The sequence below is a fragment of the Bubalus kerabau genome, chromosome 6 (genome assembly GCF_029407905.1).
Source record: "Bubalus kerabau isolate K-KA32 ecotype Philippines breed swamp buffalo chromosome 6, PCC_UOA_SB_1v2, whole genome shotgun sequence".
Lineage (NCBI taxonomy): Eukaryota > Metazoa > Chordata > Mammalia > Artiodactyla > Bovidae > Bubalus > Bubalus kerabau.
The window spans coordinates 119,815,957-119,834,080 of NC_073629.1; the positions used below are offsets into that span (position 1 = coordinate 119,815,957).

The 18,124-nt window shown below is 45.5% G+C and overlaps 1 protein-coding gene across 1 annotated transcript; it reads right to left on the reverse strand.

The window, feature by feature from the left end:
* Positions 1-621: 621 nt before the first annotated feature.
* On the reverse strand, positions 622-1,572 carry LOC129656361 (olfactory receptor 12-like). Its single transcript, XM_055587052.1, has one exon. The coding sequence runs from the start codon at positions 1,570-1,572 to the stop codon at positions 622-624; it is 951 nt and encodes a 316-aa protein (XP_055443027.1).
* Between the last annotated feature and the right edge of the window lie 16,552 nt (positions 1,573-18,124).

Below are 18,124 nucleotides of genomic sequence, written 5' to 3' on the forward strand. Positions count from 1 at the left end.
TATGAATAGTCATTGGAAAGAATGATGCTGAAGCTGAAGCTCCAATATTTTGGCCACCTGATGCAAAGAGCTGACTCATTGGAAAAGACCATGGTGCTGGTAAAGATTGAGCACAGGAGCAGAAGGGTGTGACAGAGGATAAAATGGCTGGATGGCATCACCAACTTAATGGAGATGAGTTTGAGCAACCTCAAGGGTATAGCAAAGGAAAGGGAAGTCTGGTGTGCTACATTCATGGGGTCACAAGAAATTGGACACAACTTAGCTGCTAAACAACAACATCTTCACTGGAGGATGCAGAGTTTGGAAATATATTCTCAGTCAAAGACTCTCTGCTGATCACTCTGCCCACTGTATTACCCAAATTTCCAGATTAGAGTCATACCCTTTAAGGATATTAATTTTATATTGGCAAAGAAAATGCGTTATTCATTTTCCATCTCTTGCAGTTTGAGGTCCATGATGTTCTTCCAAGAAGGCCTAAATAAAATGTTGGAGGAAAGAATGAATTGAAAAAATGAATTACACAAATGAGGAATAAATTCTTCAAATTAAACCTAGTGACTCCCCTCAAGTCCTCTTGTCCAGCCCTCAGGACACTGTCTCTCTGTCCACCCTCCTTCACGTGGCTGTCTGTCTCTGCCCCAGTCTCCACAGAGCATCCTTCACGTCCTTGTTTCTCAGACTGTAGACGAGGGGGTTGAGCATCGGGATGACCAGGGTGTAGAAGACAGAGACCACCTTGCCCTGCTCCAAGGATGCCACAGCTCCTGGCTGGGCATACATGACAAAAAGGGTCCCATAAAAGAGGGACACGGCTGTCATGTGGGAGCCGCAGGTGGAGAAGAGCTTGTGTCTCCCTCCTCCTGAGCGCATCCTCAGGATGGTCACTGTGATGTAGCCATAGGAGGTGAGAACCACGAGTGTGGTGCCCACGATGATGAGGCCACAAATGCTAAACAAGATCAGCTTATTGATTGTAGTGTCCGCACAGGCAAGCTTGAGCAGAGGCAGCACATCACAGAAGAAGTGGTCAATGTGGTTGGAGCTGCAGAACGGGAGAGTGAATGTGAAGCTGGCCTGCAGGACGGAGTTGAGGCAGCCCCCACAGTAGCATCCCAGCACCAGGCGGGCACAGATTGAGTGGCACATGGAGATGGGGTACTGCAAGGGGCTGCAGATGGCCACGAAGCGGTCATAGGCCATCACGGCCAAGAGGAATGCCTCAGTGGCTCCCATTAGAGAGAAAAAGAAAAACTGAATGATACATCCCTCAAACGTGATGACCTTGGAGGAAGTTACGGTGTTTGCCAGGGCCTTGGGGTAGATGACAGACAAGTAACACAGGTCCACAAAGGAGAGGTTCTTGAGGAAGAAGTACATTGGGGAGTGCAGACGTGCATCCAGGGTGACGACCATGATCATGGTGAGGTTCCCCAGGATGGCCACCACGTACAGGGCCAGGAACAGAGCAAAGAGCAGGTCCTGGGTCTGCTGACCACCCGCAAATCCATCCAGCACAAACTCCTGCAGAGGCATCACTGAGAGGTTTCCGTTTCCTTGGGGTGACATGGCCCTGAGCTGGTGACACAAGACAGAGAGTTAGGAACCAGTGGGAGGCAGTGAGAGGGAGCAGGTCAGGGTCACAAAGTCATCCTCTCTTAGAGAACAGGCACCCTTCAGTGCCCAACTGCAGGGCAAGTAGATACCACTCTTCTTCCTGATAAATACTAGCTGATCTGAAGCATAACCATTTCCTCTGATTTACTCGTTACTAAGTGTGCTTGGAGCACTCACCCTGTGGGAGATGGAGCATTTGCTATGAGAAAAGACTCAAGGGGTCCTGCCAAGCCGAGAATCTACTGTGTAAGGGTGGCTTACATCTCCCTGTCCTTGCTTTCAAGGACATGCTCTCCCTCCCCACAGGGATGCTCCTGAGCTATTTCTGCACTTGCTCAGGTGTCTAATCCTGCACCTCCCACATCTTATTTACTCATTCTTTAGTTTCAGAAATTGTTAAGTACTTCATGCCATCAGGACATGACCCAGTGATAGCTCTATCCTGGTACAGGCTGGGAGCAGGTAAGGGACCAACCCTCACCAGGCTTGTGTGGAACTATGCATTTCTCTCCTGCAGGAGCAGAGACCTAATTTAGCATCTTTGTCTCTGAGATAGGATCTTGATGGCAACCTCAGCTGAGCTCTCTGCATCCTTGAGAATCTAAGGGTTCTTTCTTGTAATGTCCAGATGTCAGCCAATTCCCAGAGAGGAGAAAGTCCACCTCCATGGCCTGAAAAGCAGCAGGTCAGAGTTGTGACACATTCAGCATATGGCGTGTCCTGGCTCATCCTGACTTCCATGCCCCTGGCTCCTCTGCACACGCTGTGGGGTGATTGCTCGGAGCTGTGGGAGCCACCAACACAGTCACGTCTGTCTCAGTGACTGGGTCCCCCATCTGGGTGCTGCTTTCTGTGCCAGTCACAGCCCAGGCCAGGGCTGAACTCCATACTCACATGGGACATGGGCACCAGCTGTGCGATGCCCAGAGGGGAGGTCAGGGGAGATGCAGACTAAGAGAGAGGAGTGAAGAAGGAAGGTGGACACCACAGTGTCTCCCAGGCCTAAGAGGAGCATCAGTGGGAGAGCAGAGCCGATTTTAGAGCAGTTTCATTCTTTAGAGGTGCGAGCTGCAGGATCACAGGGCTGGCCGCCTTCAGAGGGAGTGCCTTCCCCTGGAGTCGGGGTGTACAGGCAGCAGCTATGTGGTCAGTGGGGCCTGCGGAGGAGCAACGACCACCACACTCTCGCTCAGCCTGCAGTTCTCTTAGAAGATGTCTGAGAGAGTTCATGCTCTCCAACAATAGAGCATGCAGGAGAAAGAATGGGTTGCCCATCTTTCCTCTCCTGACTGGCCTGACTCCAACCCCCACAGGACAGCAGAGCATCAGAGTTTGCTAGGGATGCCCCTGCATTGTGACATGGGTTAGGAGCTGGTGGTCGGAGTGCAGTTGGTGGGATGCCCTACACACCTCAGCTGGCCGCTCCTTGGCTGTCCTCCCATCCCTGTCCTGTGCACAGGTTCACATTAGTCTCAGCTGAGTTTTTGCTGGACTGGAATGAGTGAATTAAACTCAGGTGACCATGATATCTACTGCTGTGGACAGGGAACCCTTAGAAGAAATGCAGTAGCCCTCCTAGTCAACAAAAGATTCTGAAATGCAGTACTTGGGTACAGTCTCAAAAATGACAACAATCTCTCTTCATTTCCAAAGCAAACCATTGAATGTAACAATTATCCAAGTCTATGCCCCAATAGTAATGCTAAAGAAGCTGAAGTTCAATGGTTCTATGAAGACCTACAAGACCTTCTAGAATTAACACCCAAAACGATGTCCTTTTCATTATAGGGACCTGGAGTGCAAAAGTAGGAAGTCAAGAAATACCTGGAGTAACAGGCAAATTTGGCCTTGGAGTACAAAATGAAGCAGGGTAAAGCTTAACAGAGTTTTGCCAAGAGAACATACTGGTCATAGCAAACACCTTCTTCCAACAATATAAGAGAAGACTCGACACATGGACATCACCAGATGGTAAGTACTGAAATCAGATGATTATATTCTCTGCAGCTGAAGATGAAGAAGCTCCAAACAGTCAGCAAAAACAAGACTGGCAGCTGAGTGTGGCTCAGATCATGCACTCCTTATTGCCAAATTCAGACTAAATTTGAAGAAAGTAGGGAAGACCACTAGACCATTCAGGTAAGACTTAAATCTCTTATGATTATACAGTAGTAGTGACAAATAGATTCAAGGGATTAGATCTGATAAAGTGCCTGAAGAACTATGGAAGGAGGCTCATGACATTGTACAGGAGGCAGTGATGAAGACCATCCCCAAGAAAAAGAAATGTAAAAAGGCAAAATAGTTGTCTGAACAGGCCTTAAAAATAGCTGACAAAAGAAGAGAAGCTAAAGGCAAAGGAGAAAAGGAAAGATATGCCCATTTGAATTCAGAGTTCAAGAACAGCAAAGAGAGATAAGAAAGCTTCCCCAATGATCAATGCAGAGAAATAGAGGAAAACAACAGAATGGGAAAGACTAGAGATCTCTTCAACAAAATTAGAGATATTAAGGGAATATTTTATGCAAAGATGGCCCCAATAAAGAACAGAAATGGTATGGATCTAACAGAGGCAAAAACTATTAAGAAGAGTTGGCAAGAATACACAGAACTATACAAAAAAGATCTTCATGACCCAGATAACCACGATGGTGTGATCACTGACCTAGAGACAGACACCCTGGAATGCAAAGTCAAGTGGGCTTTAGGAAGCATCACTATGAACAAAGCTAGTGGAGGTGATGGAATTCCAGTTGAGCTATTTAAATCCTAAAAGATGATACTGTGAAAGTGCTGCACTCAATATGCCAGGAAATTTGGAAAACTCAGCAGTGGCTACAGGACTGGAAAAGGTCAGTTTTCACTCCAATACCAAAGAAAGGTAATGCCAAACAATGTTCAAACTACCACACAATTGCACTCATCTCACATGCTAGCAAAGCAATGCTCAAAATTCTCCAAGCCAGGCTTCAAGAGTATGTGAACCATGAATTTTCAGATGCTTAAGCTGGGTGTAGAAAAGGCAGAGGAACCAGAGATCAAATTGCCAAATTCTGTTGGATCATCGAAAAAGCAAGAGAGTTCCAGAAAAGCATCTACTTCTGCTTCATTGACTATGCCAAAGCTTTGACTGTGTGGATCACACCAAACTGTGGAAAATTCTTCAAGAGATGGGAATACCAAACAACCTGACCTGGCTCCTGAGAATTCTGTATGCAAGTCAAGAAACAACAGTTAGAACCATACATGGAACAACAGACTGGTTCTGAATTGGTAAAGGAGTACATCAAGGCTGTATATTGTCACCCTGCTTATTTAACTTATATGCAGAGTACATCATGAGAAATACTGCACTGGACAAATCACAATCTGGAATCAAGATTGCCAGGAGAAATATCAATAACCTCAGATATGCAGATGACACCACCCTTATGGCAGAAAGTGAAGAAGAACTAAAGAGCCTCTTGATGAAAGTGAAGGAGAAGAGTGAAAAGTTGACTTAAAACTCAACATTCATAAAACTAACATCAGGGCATCCGGTCCCATCACTTCATGGCAAATAGATGGAGATACAGTGGGAACACTGGCAAACTTTATTTTCTTGGGCTCCAAAATCACTGCAGATGGTGACTGTAGCCATGAAATTAAAAGATGCTTGATCCTGGGATGAAAAGCTATGACCAACCTAGACCGCATATTTGAAAGCAGAGACATTACTTTGCCAACAGAGTTCCATCTAGTCAAGGCTATGGTCTTTCCTGTAGTCAGGTATGGATGTGAGTGTTGGACTATAAAGAAAACTGAGCACTGAAGAATTGATGCTTTTGAACTGTGGTGTTGGAGAAGACTCCTGAGAGTCCCTTGGACTGCAAGGCGATCCAACCACTCAATCCTAAAGGAAATCAGTTTTGGATATTCATCAGAAGGACTGATGTTGAAGCTGAAACTCCAACACTTTGGGAACTTGATGTGAAGAACTGACTCATATGAAAAGACCCTGATGCTGGGAAAGATTGAAGGCCAGAGGAGAAGGGAACGACAGAGCGTGAGATGGTTGAACGGCATCACTGATTCGATGGACATGAATTTGAGTGAACTCCGGGAGTTGGTAATGGAACAGGGAGGCCAGGTGTACTGCAGTCCATGGGTCAAAAGGAGTAAGACACAACTGAGTGACTGAAATGAACTGAACTGAAGCTTTTTCTGTCCATCTCTGTGTACCTCCTATTTATACACACAATAGAGCCACTGTGACCAGAGTGACCATCTTTCCTCCACCATCCCAGGCCTGCTTTCTTGCTTTTATGTCCCCTGTGGTTCCCAACTTCATGTTCTATTCTGTTTCCCAGGGCAATTTGTCCACTTCAGGGGCCTTGGGTCCTGAAACAGTGACCCCTAGGATGCCTATTGAAGCACATGAGAAGCAATTTGCATTTTCTTCTGGGAAGCCAAGATGGTTTTTGAAAATAAACTCACACATTCCATTGGTTATTTAGATACTGCAGTGGGGCTGTGGTCGCTTCAGTAAACCTGTGATTAAACTTGATATGTACCTTCCCCTGTGTAGCAGAAGAATCCAGTGTTGTCTGCAAGCCTCTGTATTTATTGACTGGGTCCTGTGTCCTTTTCCTTGTACATTTAGTTAGGCAAATGCAGTCTGAGGCCCTACGACAATATCATTACCTAGAGCTAGTCAGAAATGCAAGGTCTCAGGTCACTGGATTTAAGCCCATGTTTATTTGAGACTTCCTGATTATTTCCACATCGTTAATGTTCAGACCTGCTGCCCTGACTGACCCTGCCCAGTGCAGTTGGGAAGTGGGCAGTGATATGTCCAGGTCCAGGCCCCCAGGACTCACCTGTCAGTGATGCTGACCACGCCCTGCTGAGTGATGGCCACGGTGCTCCTGTGATGTCAGGAGGGGCATGGCTCACCCAGGACCCTGTGCTCCCAGGGAGGATGGGACTCCTGACCCAGGTCTGTGCTGATGATAATGATGTGGTACTGAGGGCCCTCCACCCTGTTCAGCTCTGGCCTCCTGTGCAGGGAAGTGAGGGTGGGGAGGGCGCAGGAGAGCGCTTAGGTCAAAATGAGAGGGAGGTCAGGTGCTCCAAGGGCCTTCTGCAGGAAACTCTTAGGTCTTGGTAAAAGCAGAAGATGGGGGTGGACTCAGCTCACCTGCTCCTCTATGTCTGTCCCCTCAGCCAGCTGGTACTCATGGCACCTGCATCTTTGGGTCCCTCTGCTGGGAAGATGCTCTCCACTTGGCACAGCTGGGATTTGTGGCCTCAAATGGCCAATTAGGTGAGACTTGCCTCTGAGTGCACTGGGGCTCCCTACTCCCAGGGCCCCAGAGAGATGTAGTTCTGTGGCCAAACTTCCTCTGTTACATCTCAGCCCAGAACAGGACGGTTAGGAGTGACTCCCTGAAATCATTCTGAACTACTGGGGTCCACTGAGCAAGAAGTAAGGCAATTTAGAGGAACCCAGTGGTCTTCCTTGGAAAGGCCTCCCCAGGGCTGCTGCTGTGACCTTCTGGCCCACAGCCCTTCCTTCCTGTTTCATCCTGGTGTGTTGGCATGACCAAGAGTGATGTGCAGGACTCTGTGCCTGGTGAATAAGCACAGCCCTTTCTCGGTCATAAGGTGGCTCTTCTATCAATGGAGATTGACTAAACATATGTTAAAACAAAATATACACAACGGAGTATTACTCAGCCATTAAAAAGAATACATTTGAATCAGTTCTAATGAGGTGGATGAAACTGGAGCCTATTATACAGAGTGAAGTAAGCCAGAAAGAAAAACACCAATACAGTATACTAACGCATATATATAGAATTTAGAAAGATGGTAACAATAACCCTATGTACGAGACAGCAAAAGAGACACTGATGTATAAAATCAGTCTTCTGGACTCTGTGGGAGAGGGAGAGGGTGGGGAGATTTGGGAGAATGGCATTGAAACATGTATAATATCATGTATGAAACGAGTTGCCAGTCCAGGTTAGATGCACGATACTGGATGCTTGGGGCTGGTGCACTGGGACGACCCAGAGGGAGGGTATGGGGAGGGAGGAGGGAAGAGTGTTCAGGATGGGGAACACAGGTATACCTGTGGCGGATTCATTTCGATATTTGGCAAAACGAATACAATATTGTAAAGTTTAAAAAATAAAATTAAATTAAAAAGAAAAAAAAACTAATTGTGGTTTTGGATTGTGGATTTTAAATCACATAACTGGGCTCAAACACATCTTTATTAATCAAAATAGCCACCTTTACAGTCAACACATTTTTGCCCTTGTGAAATAAGTTAACTTTTTTCTGTAGCATAAAAGTCCATGCTTTAGGATTCAATAAGATCTTGGGAAAAAGCATTTTCTGCCTCCTGCTGGTTGTGGAAGCATTTTCCTTGCAAAAAGTGGTTGAAACGATTGAAGAATCAGTAAATTGGTGAGAGGTCAGGTGAACATGGTGGATGAAGCAAAACTTTGTAGCCCAATTGGTTCAACTTTTGGTGCATTGGTTGTGTGACATGTGGTCAGGCGTTGTCCTGGAGAAGAACTGGGCTCATTCTGTTTACCAAAGCTGGTTGCAGGCATTGTAGTTTTCAGTGTATCTCATCAGTTTGCTGAGCATACTTCTCAGATGTAATTATTTTGCCAGGATTCAGAAAGCTTTAGTAGATCAGATGGGCAGCAAACCACCAAAGAGTGGTCGTGACCTTTTTTTGGTGCAAGTTTGGCTTCAAAAGTGCTTTGGAGCTCTTCTCGGTTCAACCACTAAGCCAGTTGTCACTGGTTGTTGTATAAAATCCATCTTTCATAGCATATCACAATCTTTTTTCAGAATTTATTTATATTTAATTGAAGGATAATTGCTTTACAGTATCGTGTTGGTTTCTACCAAACATCAACGTGAATCAGCAATAGGTTTACCCATGTCCCCTCCCCCTTGAACATCCCTCCCACCTCCCTCCTCATCCCACCCTTCTAGTGAGAGGGTAACGGGCAGGAAGTCTAGGGGTCCCCAAGAGGAGGAAACAAATTAAAAGTGTCAGGCTTTTTTTCCCTTCTCTATGCAAAATTAAAAGGAGGTTTCTGTGGTGACCCAAAGACTAAAGGGCAGGTAAGACCAAGGAGGGTCTTGAAATGCAGGAATGGAAAAACCAGACCCTTATCATCCTTCCCTCCCCCATTTTGTAACTATTAAAGGATTTCAGGTCCTCCTGAGCAGTATAACCTGTCTCCCCTCCTATCCCACACAGGGAGAAGGTATTTGCCTGACACTTCCCCCTACCCAGTATACGTTCCTCATCCAATCAGCAAAAGACCTACAAGACCCCCAATCTCACTCCCTGTACCTTCAGTATAAAAGTAGATTAAGGACCCCTGTTCAACGTTGGTTCTCCCTTGAGCTGGACAGCTGTTCTAACAGCGTCTTCCATTCTAATAAACTTTATTTCCCTCTCATTCTGTCTCATGTCTGGAAATTCTTTTCCAACCCTCTCCCAGACCACGACATTTTTAGTGGCCCTTATGGGGACTCAGGGTCTCTTCCCCACTTCCTCCCTTCTCCTTTCTCATAGGGCCCCCCTTGAACAGGAGAGTGCTGTGGAAGTGTTGCAGGAAAGGGGACCCAGAGTCGCCATTTGCTGCAGGAAGGCGGACCCCTTCCAGGGCCTGAAACTAGGCTCTTGTCTAACACTTGGAAATGAATTGTCTGAGGAGACATCTGTGCTGACAAAGCAAGGGATTTTATTGGGAAAGGGTACCTGCGTGGAGAGCCATAGGGTAAGGAACCCAGGAGAACTGCTCTGCCACCAGGCTCGCAGTCTCAGGTTTTATGGTGATGGAATTAGTTTCCAGGTGGTCTTTGGCCAATCATTCTAATTCAGAGTCCTTCCTGGTGGTGCACGCATCACTCAGCCAAGATGGATGCCAGCGAGAGGGATTCTGGGAAGTGGATGGAAACGTGGTGTCTCCTTTCGACCTTTTGAGAACTCTCCCAGTTGGTGGTGGCTTATCAGTTCTGCATTCCTCATCAGGAGTCGTCATAAAACAACTCATGCAAATGGTTACTGTGGTGCTTGGCAAGGGTGGGCGGCCTCAATCGGTGTGCTTCCCCTAACAGAAGCAGCTGAGGAGATCTGATCAGGGTTGCCCTCTGGTGTGTCCAAAGGCCCCACTGCTCAGTGCATGCCAGTAGCTGCCACCCCAATGGGTGAGGGGCTCTCGTTTTACTTCTTTCTAATTGAGGACTAGGCCAACCAATATTGTGTGGGCACGGGTCAGGCACCTAAAAGCCATTAGAATGCCTGCCACATGAAGACTCCCATACGAGGATAAGGGGGACATGTAACAGATCAGGCCACAAGGGCATGCACCCCCAGCAAGACAACTTCAGACCACCTTGTCAGGCACATAGCGGTTGGGGGAAAGCAGAGGCCACTGTCCCCTGGCCACCACCTCACCGATAGGATTGTGAGGTGTATTCCTCAGCCTTTTTCCGTGTCACTTTCACTTTTTCCCCTTTCAGTCCAGATTGATTTACAGGAGCCTAGGTGTTGCCTGTGAGCCATCCCAAGAGTGCCTTCACATTTCAGGGAATCACCAAATGGAGTGATTGGCCTGGGAATCTGTCTGTCTCAGCCTGGGTCACACGGTGTCCTAGCTGCATAGTCCTCAGGGGTCACCTCTCACTGTCAGATGTGGCTATTGGGACGGTCAGCCATTTTGGTGCCATTAGTCACACGGAGAGTTCACTGGGACAAAAGTGACGCCTTTCTGTCAGCTGGTGACTCTCAGTACCCCATTTTACGGCAGGTTGGCTGAGTGGATTCTGGTACATCCTGGGAGCCTCTCTCAGACTCACCCCTTGGATACATTCTCAGAAACTGGAACATTTTCACATGGCAAAAGGCCTAGCCCCAGTACAAACTGGGGGGCCCCCAAAACTGGCTTCTGAATGGCACACTAGCTTTTGCCAACAGGAGGGAAAGGACTCAGAGTTTCCTTATGTTCCGTCCTTCATGACCCTCAGTCAGAACCCAGATTTGAGGGACTCATGCTGCATGTGTCTTTCTGTTGCCTCCCTATCTCCTGTCTCCCTCTGTCTCTCTCCATCAGATTTCCTAGCCACCCCTACTTGAATTTTCACATCCACATGATCTCTAGGGAAGCATTCTGAGCTTCCCCTTGGTCCAGGTCTTTCTGCTATATTCAAAAGCCTGAAGGATCAAAAACTCTCCTAACTTTCTTAAGAATCCCCTTCTAACTGTGCTTATCTCATAGGTGGGGAGGGAACCAAGCCTCCCCCACTCCTGAACATCCTAAAGAATTCCCTTCTAACTACTCCTGTTTCTCAGGATGGGGAAAGACCAAGCTTCCCTCACTCCTGCAAATTCTCTGAACCCTTCACATTCTTCTGATGGGACAAAGACCTCCCTTCCCACCAGAGGGAGAATCCAAGATTTTTATCAGCTGATCTGCCCCTGATATCAGAATCAAATTGAGCACTATTAGCTCTATACTTTGTGTGTAAAACTATGACTACAGAAAGGAATGATGACTTTTGGACACAGGATGGCCATGATATTCTTTAGACTCCGGATAAAACTGGTTAAAATAAAATTTTTTTCTTGGAAACTGCAAAAATCGGTCATTTTACATATGCAGTTAAAAACAACTAGCTTGTTAAAAAGACTGCCTATAGGAAAGCTTTGGAGAAGGCAATGGCACCCCACTCCAGTACTCTTGCCTGCGCCCATGGATGGAGGAACCTGGTAGGCTGCAGTCCATGGGGTCGCTAAGAGTCGGACATGACTGAGCGACTTCCCTTTCACTTTTCACTTTCATGTATTGGAGAAGGAAATGGCAACCCACTCCAGTGTTCTTGCCTGGAGAATCCCAGGGACGGGGGAGCCTGGTGGACTGCCATCTATGGGGTCGCACAGAGTTGGACACAACTGAATTGACTTAGCAGCAGCAGAGAAAAGCTTGAAGTTAACCCTTTCCATGTCCCTTAAATACACGGCCCACTTTGCCTCAGACCTCAGCCTTGGGCAAATTAGAACTTCAAACAAACAAACAAAAAGTGTGTGGGGGGGGGGGGGAGGGGATCAAAGAGACATTTTAAATCTCAAGTGGAAAACTAGGAGATCTCTGTCTGTCTGTTTGTACTTAGGTATGTCTCAGTCAGTCAGCTCAGTTGCTCAGTTGTGTCCAACTCTGTGATGCCATGGACTGCAGCACGCCAGGCCTCCCTGCCCATCACCAACTCCCGGAGCTTACTCAAACTCATGTCCATTGAGTCAGTAATGCTTTCCAACCATTTCATCCTCTGTCATCCCCTTCTCCTCCCACCTATAATTTTCCAGCATCTTTCTGGCTTACTTCACTCTGTATAATAGGCTCCAGTTTCATCCACCTCATTAGAACTGATTCAAATGTGTTCTTTTTAATGGCTGAGTGGCTGTGACCAGCGCACTAAGCGTAGCGGCGGCTGCGACCAGCGCACTAAGCGTGGCTGAGAGGAGCTACCCCACGTCCGAGGTCAGGGGCAGAAGCCGGGAGGACCCCATGCCCGAAGGGCAGCGGCCAAGAGGAGTTACCCCACGTCCGAGGTCAGGGGCAGCGGCCGAGAGTGCCAGGCTGCAATGGCACAGGAACGGCCGAGAACAGCTACCCCGTGTCTGAGGTCAGGGGTGATGGCCAAGAGGAGCTACCCCACATCCGAGGTCAGGGGCAATGGCTAAGAGGAGCTACCCCGCAAACGAGGCCAGGAGTGGCAGCTGGGAGGACCAACCCCAGGCCCAAGGCCAGGGGTGGTTGCCGGGAGGAACAACCCCACGTCCAGTGAGCAGTGGCTGCACGGGCACAGGAGGGCCTAGAGGAGCTATCCCACATTGAAGGTCAGGAAGGGCTGAGGTGAGGATACCCCTCGTCCAAGGTAAGGAGCAGCGGCTGCTCTTTGCTGGAGCGGCCGTGAAGAGATAGCCCATGCCCAAGGTAAGAGAAACCCAAGTAAGATGGTAGGTGCTGCAAGAGGGCATCAGAGGGCAGACATACTGAAACATACTCACAGAAAACTAGTCAATCTAATCACACTAGGAACACAGCCTTGTCTAACTCAATGAAACTAAGCCATGCCCGTGGGGCAACCAAGACAGGCGGGTCATGGTGGAGAGATCTGACAGAATGTGGTCCACTGGAGAAGGGAATGGCAAACCACTTCAGTATTCTTGCCTTGAGAACCCCATGAACAGTATGAAAAGGCAAAATGATAGGATACTGAAAGAGGAACTCCCCAGGTCAGTAGGTGCCCAATATGCTACTGGAGATCAGTGGAGAAAAAACTCCAGAAAGAATGAAGAGATGGAGCCAAAGCAAAAACAATACCCAGCTGTGGATATGACTGAAGCAAGGTGATAGAGGCAAGGTCCGATGCTGTAAAGAGCAATATTGCATAGGAACCTGGAACGTCAGATCCATGAATCAAGGCAAATTGGAAGTGGTCAAACAAGAGATGGCAAGAGTGAGTGTTGACATTCTAGGAATGAGCGAACTAAAATGGACTGGAATGGGTGAATTTAACTCAGATGACCATTATATCTACTACTGCGGGAAGCAATCCCTTAGAAAAAATGGAGTAGCCATCATGGTCAACAAAAGAGTCCGAAATGCAGTACTTGGATGCAATCTCAAAAACAACAGAATGATCTCTGTTCGTTTCCAAGGCAAACCATTCAATATCAGAGTAATCCAAGTCTATGCCCCAATCAGTAACGCTGAAGAAGCTGAAGTTGAATGGTTCTATGAAGACCTACAAGACCTTTTAGAACTAAAACCCAAAAAAGATGTCCTTTTCATTATGGGGGACTGGAATGCAAAAGTAGGAAGTCAAGAAACACCTGGAGTAACAGGCTAATTTGGCCTTGGAATACGGAATGAAGCAGGGCAGACTAATAGAGTTTTGCCAAGAAAATGCACTGGTCATAGCAAACACACTCTTCCAACAATACAAGAGAAGACTACACATGGACATCACCAGACGGTCAACACCGAAATCAGATTGATTATATTCTTTGCAGCCAAAGATGGAGAAGCTCTATACAGTCAACAAAAACAAGACCAGGAGCTGACTGTGGCTCAGATCATGAACTCCTTATTGCCAAATTCAGACTGAAATTGAAGAAAGTAGGGAAATCCACTAGACCATTCAGGTATGACCTAAATCAAATCCCTTATGATTATACAGTGGAAGTGAGAGATAGATTTAAGGGCCTAGATCTGATGGATAGAGTGCCTGATGAACTATGGAATGAGGTTCGTGACATTGTACAGGAGACAGGGATCAAGACCACCCCCATGGAAAAGAAATGCAAAAAAGCAAAATGGCTGTGTGGGGAGGCAATACAAATAGCTGTGAAAAGAAGAGAAGCGAAAAGCAAAGGAGAAAAGGAAAGATATAAGCATCTGAATGCAGGGTTCCAAAGAATAGCAAGAAGAGATAAGAAAGCCTTCTTCAGGATCAATGCAAAGAAATAGGGGAAAACAACAAAATGGGAAAGACTAAAAGATCTCTTCAAGAAAATTAAAGATACCAAGGGGACATTTCATGCAAAGATGGGCTCAATAAAGGACAGAAATGGTATGGACCTAACAGAAGCAGAAGATATTAAGAAGAGGTGGCAAGAATACACAGAAGAACTGTACAAAAAAGATCTTCATGACCCAGATAATCACGATGGTGTGATCACTGACCTAGAGCCAGACATCCTGGAATATGAAGTCAAGTGGACCTTAGAAAGCATCACTACGAACAAAGCTAGTGGAGGTGATGGAATTCCAGTTGAGCTCTTTCAAATCCTGAAAGATGATGCTGTGAAAGTGCTGCACTCAATATGCCAGCAAATTTGGAAAACTCAGCAGTGACCACAGGACTGGAAAAGGTCAGTTTTCATTGCAATCCCAAAGAAGGGCAATGCCAAAGAATGCTCAAACTACTGCACAATTGCACTCATATCACACGTGAGTAAAATAATGCTCAAAATTCTCCAAGCCAGGCTTCAGCAATACGTGGACTGTGAACTTCCTGATGTCCAAGCTGGTTTTAGAAAAGGCAGAGGAACCGGAGATCAAAGTGCCAACATCCGCTGGATCATGGAAAAAGCAAGAGAGTTCCAGAAAAACATCTATTTCTGCTTTATTGACTATGCCAAAGCCTTTGACTTTGTGGATCACAATAAACTGTGGAAAATTCTGAAAGAGATGGGAATACCAGACCACCTGACCTGCCTCTTGAGAAATCTGTATGCAGGTCAGGAAGCAACAGTTAGAACTGGACATGGAACAACAGATTGGGTCCAAATTGGCAAAGGAATACGTCAAGGCTGTATATTGTCACCCTGTTTATTTAACTTCTATGCAGAGTACATCATGAGAAACGCTGGACTGGAAGAAAAACAAGCTGGAATCAAGATTGCCGGGAGAAATATCAATAACCTCAGACATGCAGATGACACCACCCTTATGCCAGAAAGTAAAGAGGAACTAAAAAGCCTCTTGATGAAAGTGAAAGTGGAGAGTGAAAAAGTTGGCTTAAAGCTCAACATTCAGAAAATGAAGATCATGGCATCCGGTCTCATCACTTCATGGGAAATAGATGCGGGAACAGTGGAAACAGTGTCAGGCTTTATTTTTGGGGGGTTTCAAAATCACTGCAGATGGTGACTGTAGCCATGAAATTAAAAGACAGTTACTCCTTGGAAGGAAAGTTATGACCAACCTAGATAGCATATTGAAAAGCAGAGACATTACTTTGCCAACAAAGGTCCGTCTAGTCAAGGCTACGGTTTTTCCTGTGGTCATGTATGAATGTGAGAGTTGGACTGTGAAGAAGGCTGAGCGCCGAAGAATTGATGCATTTGAACTGTGGTGTTGGAGAAGACTCTTGAGAGTCCCTTGGGCTACAAGGAGATCCAACCAGTCCATTCTGAAGGAGATCAGCCCTGGGATTTCTTTGGAGGGAGTGATGCTGAAGCTGAAACTCCAGTACATTGGCCACCTCATGCCAAGAGTTAACTAATTGGAAAAGACCCTGATGCTGGGAAATATTGAAGGCAGGAGGAGAAGGGGACGACAGAGGATGAGATGGTTGGATGGCATCACTGACTTGATGGACGTGAGTCTGAGTGAACCCCGGGAGTTGGTGATGGACAGGGAGGCCTGACGTGCTGTGATTCATGGGGTCACAAAGAGTCGGACACAACTGAGCGACTGAACTGAACTGAATACTCCACTGTGTATATGTACCACAACTTTCTTATCCATTCATCTGCTGATGGACATCTAGGTTGCTTCCATGTCCTGGCTATTATAAACAGTGCTGCAATGAACATAGGGGTACACGTGTCTCTTTCAATTCTGGTGTCCTCGGTGTGTATCCCCACAATGGGATTTCTGGGTCGTATGGCAGTTCTATTTCCAGTTTTTTAAGGAATCTCCACACTGTTCTCCATAGAGGCTGTACTAGTTTGCATTCCCACCAACAGTGTAAGAGGGTTCCCTTTTCTCCACATCCTCTTCAGCATTTACTGCTTGTAGACTTTTGGATCGCAGCCATTCTGACTGGCCTCAAATGGTACCTCATTGTGGTTTTGATTTGCATTTCTGTGATAATGAGTGATGTTGAGCATCTTTTCATGTGTTTGTTAGCCGTCTGTATGTCTACTTTGGAGAAATGTCTATTTAGTTCTTTGGCCCATTTTTTTGATTGGGTCGTTTATTTTTATGGAATTGAGCTGCAGGAGTTCCCTGTATATTTTTGAGATTAGTTGTTTGTCAGTTGCTTAATTTGCTATTATTTTCTCACATTCTGAAGACTGTCTTTTCACCTTGCTTATAGTTTCTTTTGTTGTGCAGAAGCTTTTAATTTTAATTAGATCCCATTTGTTTATTTTTGCTTTTATTTCCAATATTCTGGGAGGTGGGTCATAGAGGATCCTGCTGTGATGTATGTCAGAGAGTGTTTTGCCTATGTTCTCCTCTAAGAGTTTTATAGTTTCTGGTCTTATGTTTAGATCTTTAACACATTTTGAGTTTATTTTTGTGTATGGTGTTAGAAAGTGCTCTAGTTTCATTCTTTTACAAGTGGTTGACCAATTTTCCCAGCACCACTTGTTAAACAGATTGTCTTTCCTCCACTGTATATTCTTGCCTCCTTTGTCAAAGATAAGGTGTCCATAGGTGTGTGGGTTTATCTCTGGGCTTTCTATTTTGTTCCACTGATCTATATTTCTGTCTTTATGTCAGTACCATACTGTTTTGATGACTGTGGCTTTGTAGTAGAGCCTTAAGTCAGGCAGGTTGATTCCTCCAGTTCCATTCTTCTTTCTCAAGTTTGCTTTGGCTAGTCGAGGTTTTTTGTATTTCCATACAAATTGTGAAATTATTTGTTCCAGCTCTGTGAAAAATACCGTTGGTAGCTTGATAAGGATTGCATTGAATTTATAGATTGTTTTGGGTAGTATACTCATTTTCACTCTATTGATTCTTCCAATCCATGAACATGATATATTTCTCCATCTATTACTGTCTTCTTTGATTTCTTTCATCAGTGTTTTATATATACAGGTCTTTAGTTTCTTTAGGTAGATATATTCCTAAGTATTTTATTCTTTTCGTTGCAATGGTGAATGGAATTGTTTCCTTAATTTCTCTTTCTATTTTCTCATTGTTAGTGTATAGAAATGCAAGGGATTTCTGTGTGCTGATTTTGTATCATGCAACTTTGCTATATTCATTGATTAGCTCTAGTAATTTTCTGGTGGAGTCTTTAGGGTTTTCTCTGTAGAGGATCATGTCATCTGCAAACAGTGAGAGTTTTACTCCTTCTTTTCCAATTTGGATTCCTTTTATTTCTTTTTCTGCTCTGATTGCTGTGGCCAAAACTTCCAAAACTATGTTGAATAGTAGTGGTGAGAGTGGGCACCCTTGTCTTGTTCCTGACTTTAGGGGAAATGCTTTCAATTTTTCACCATTGAGGATAATGTTTGCTGTGGGTTTGTCATATATAGCTTTTATTATGTTGAGGTATGTTCCTCCTATTCCTGCTCTCTGGAGAGTTTTTTATCATCAATAGATGTTGAATTTTATCAAAGACTTTCTCTGCATCTATTGAGATAATCATATGGTTTTTATTTTTCAATTTGTTAATGTGGTGTATTACATTGAATGATTTGTGGATATTGAAGAATCCTTGCATCCCTGGGATAATGCCCACTTGGTCATGGTGTATGATCTTTTTAATGTGTTGTTGAACTCTGATTGCTAGAATTTTACTAAGGGTTTTTGCATCTATGTTCATCAGTGATATTGGCCTGTAGTTTTCTTGTTTTGTGTCACCTTTGTCAGGTTTTGGTATTAGGGTGATGGTGGCCTCATAGAATGGGTTTGGAAGTTTACCTTCCTCTGCAATTTTCTGGAAGAGTTTGAGTAGG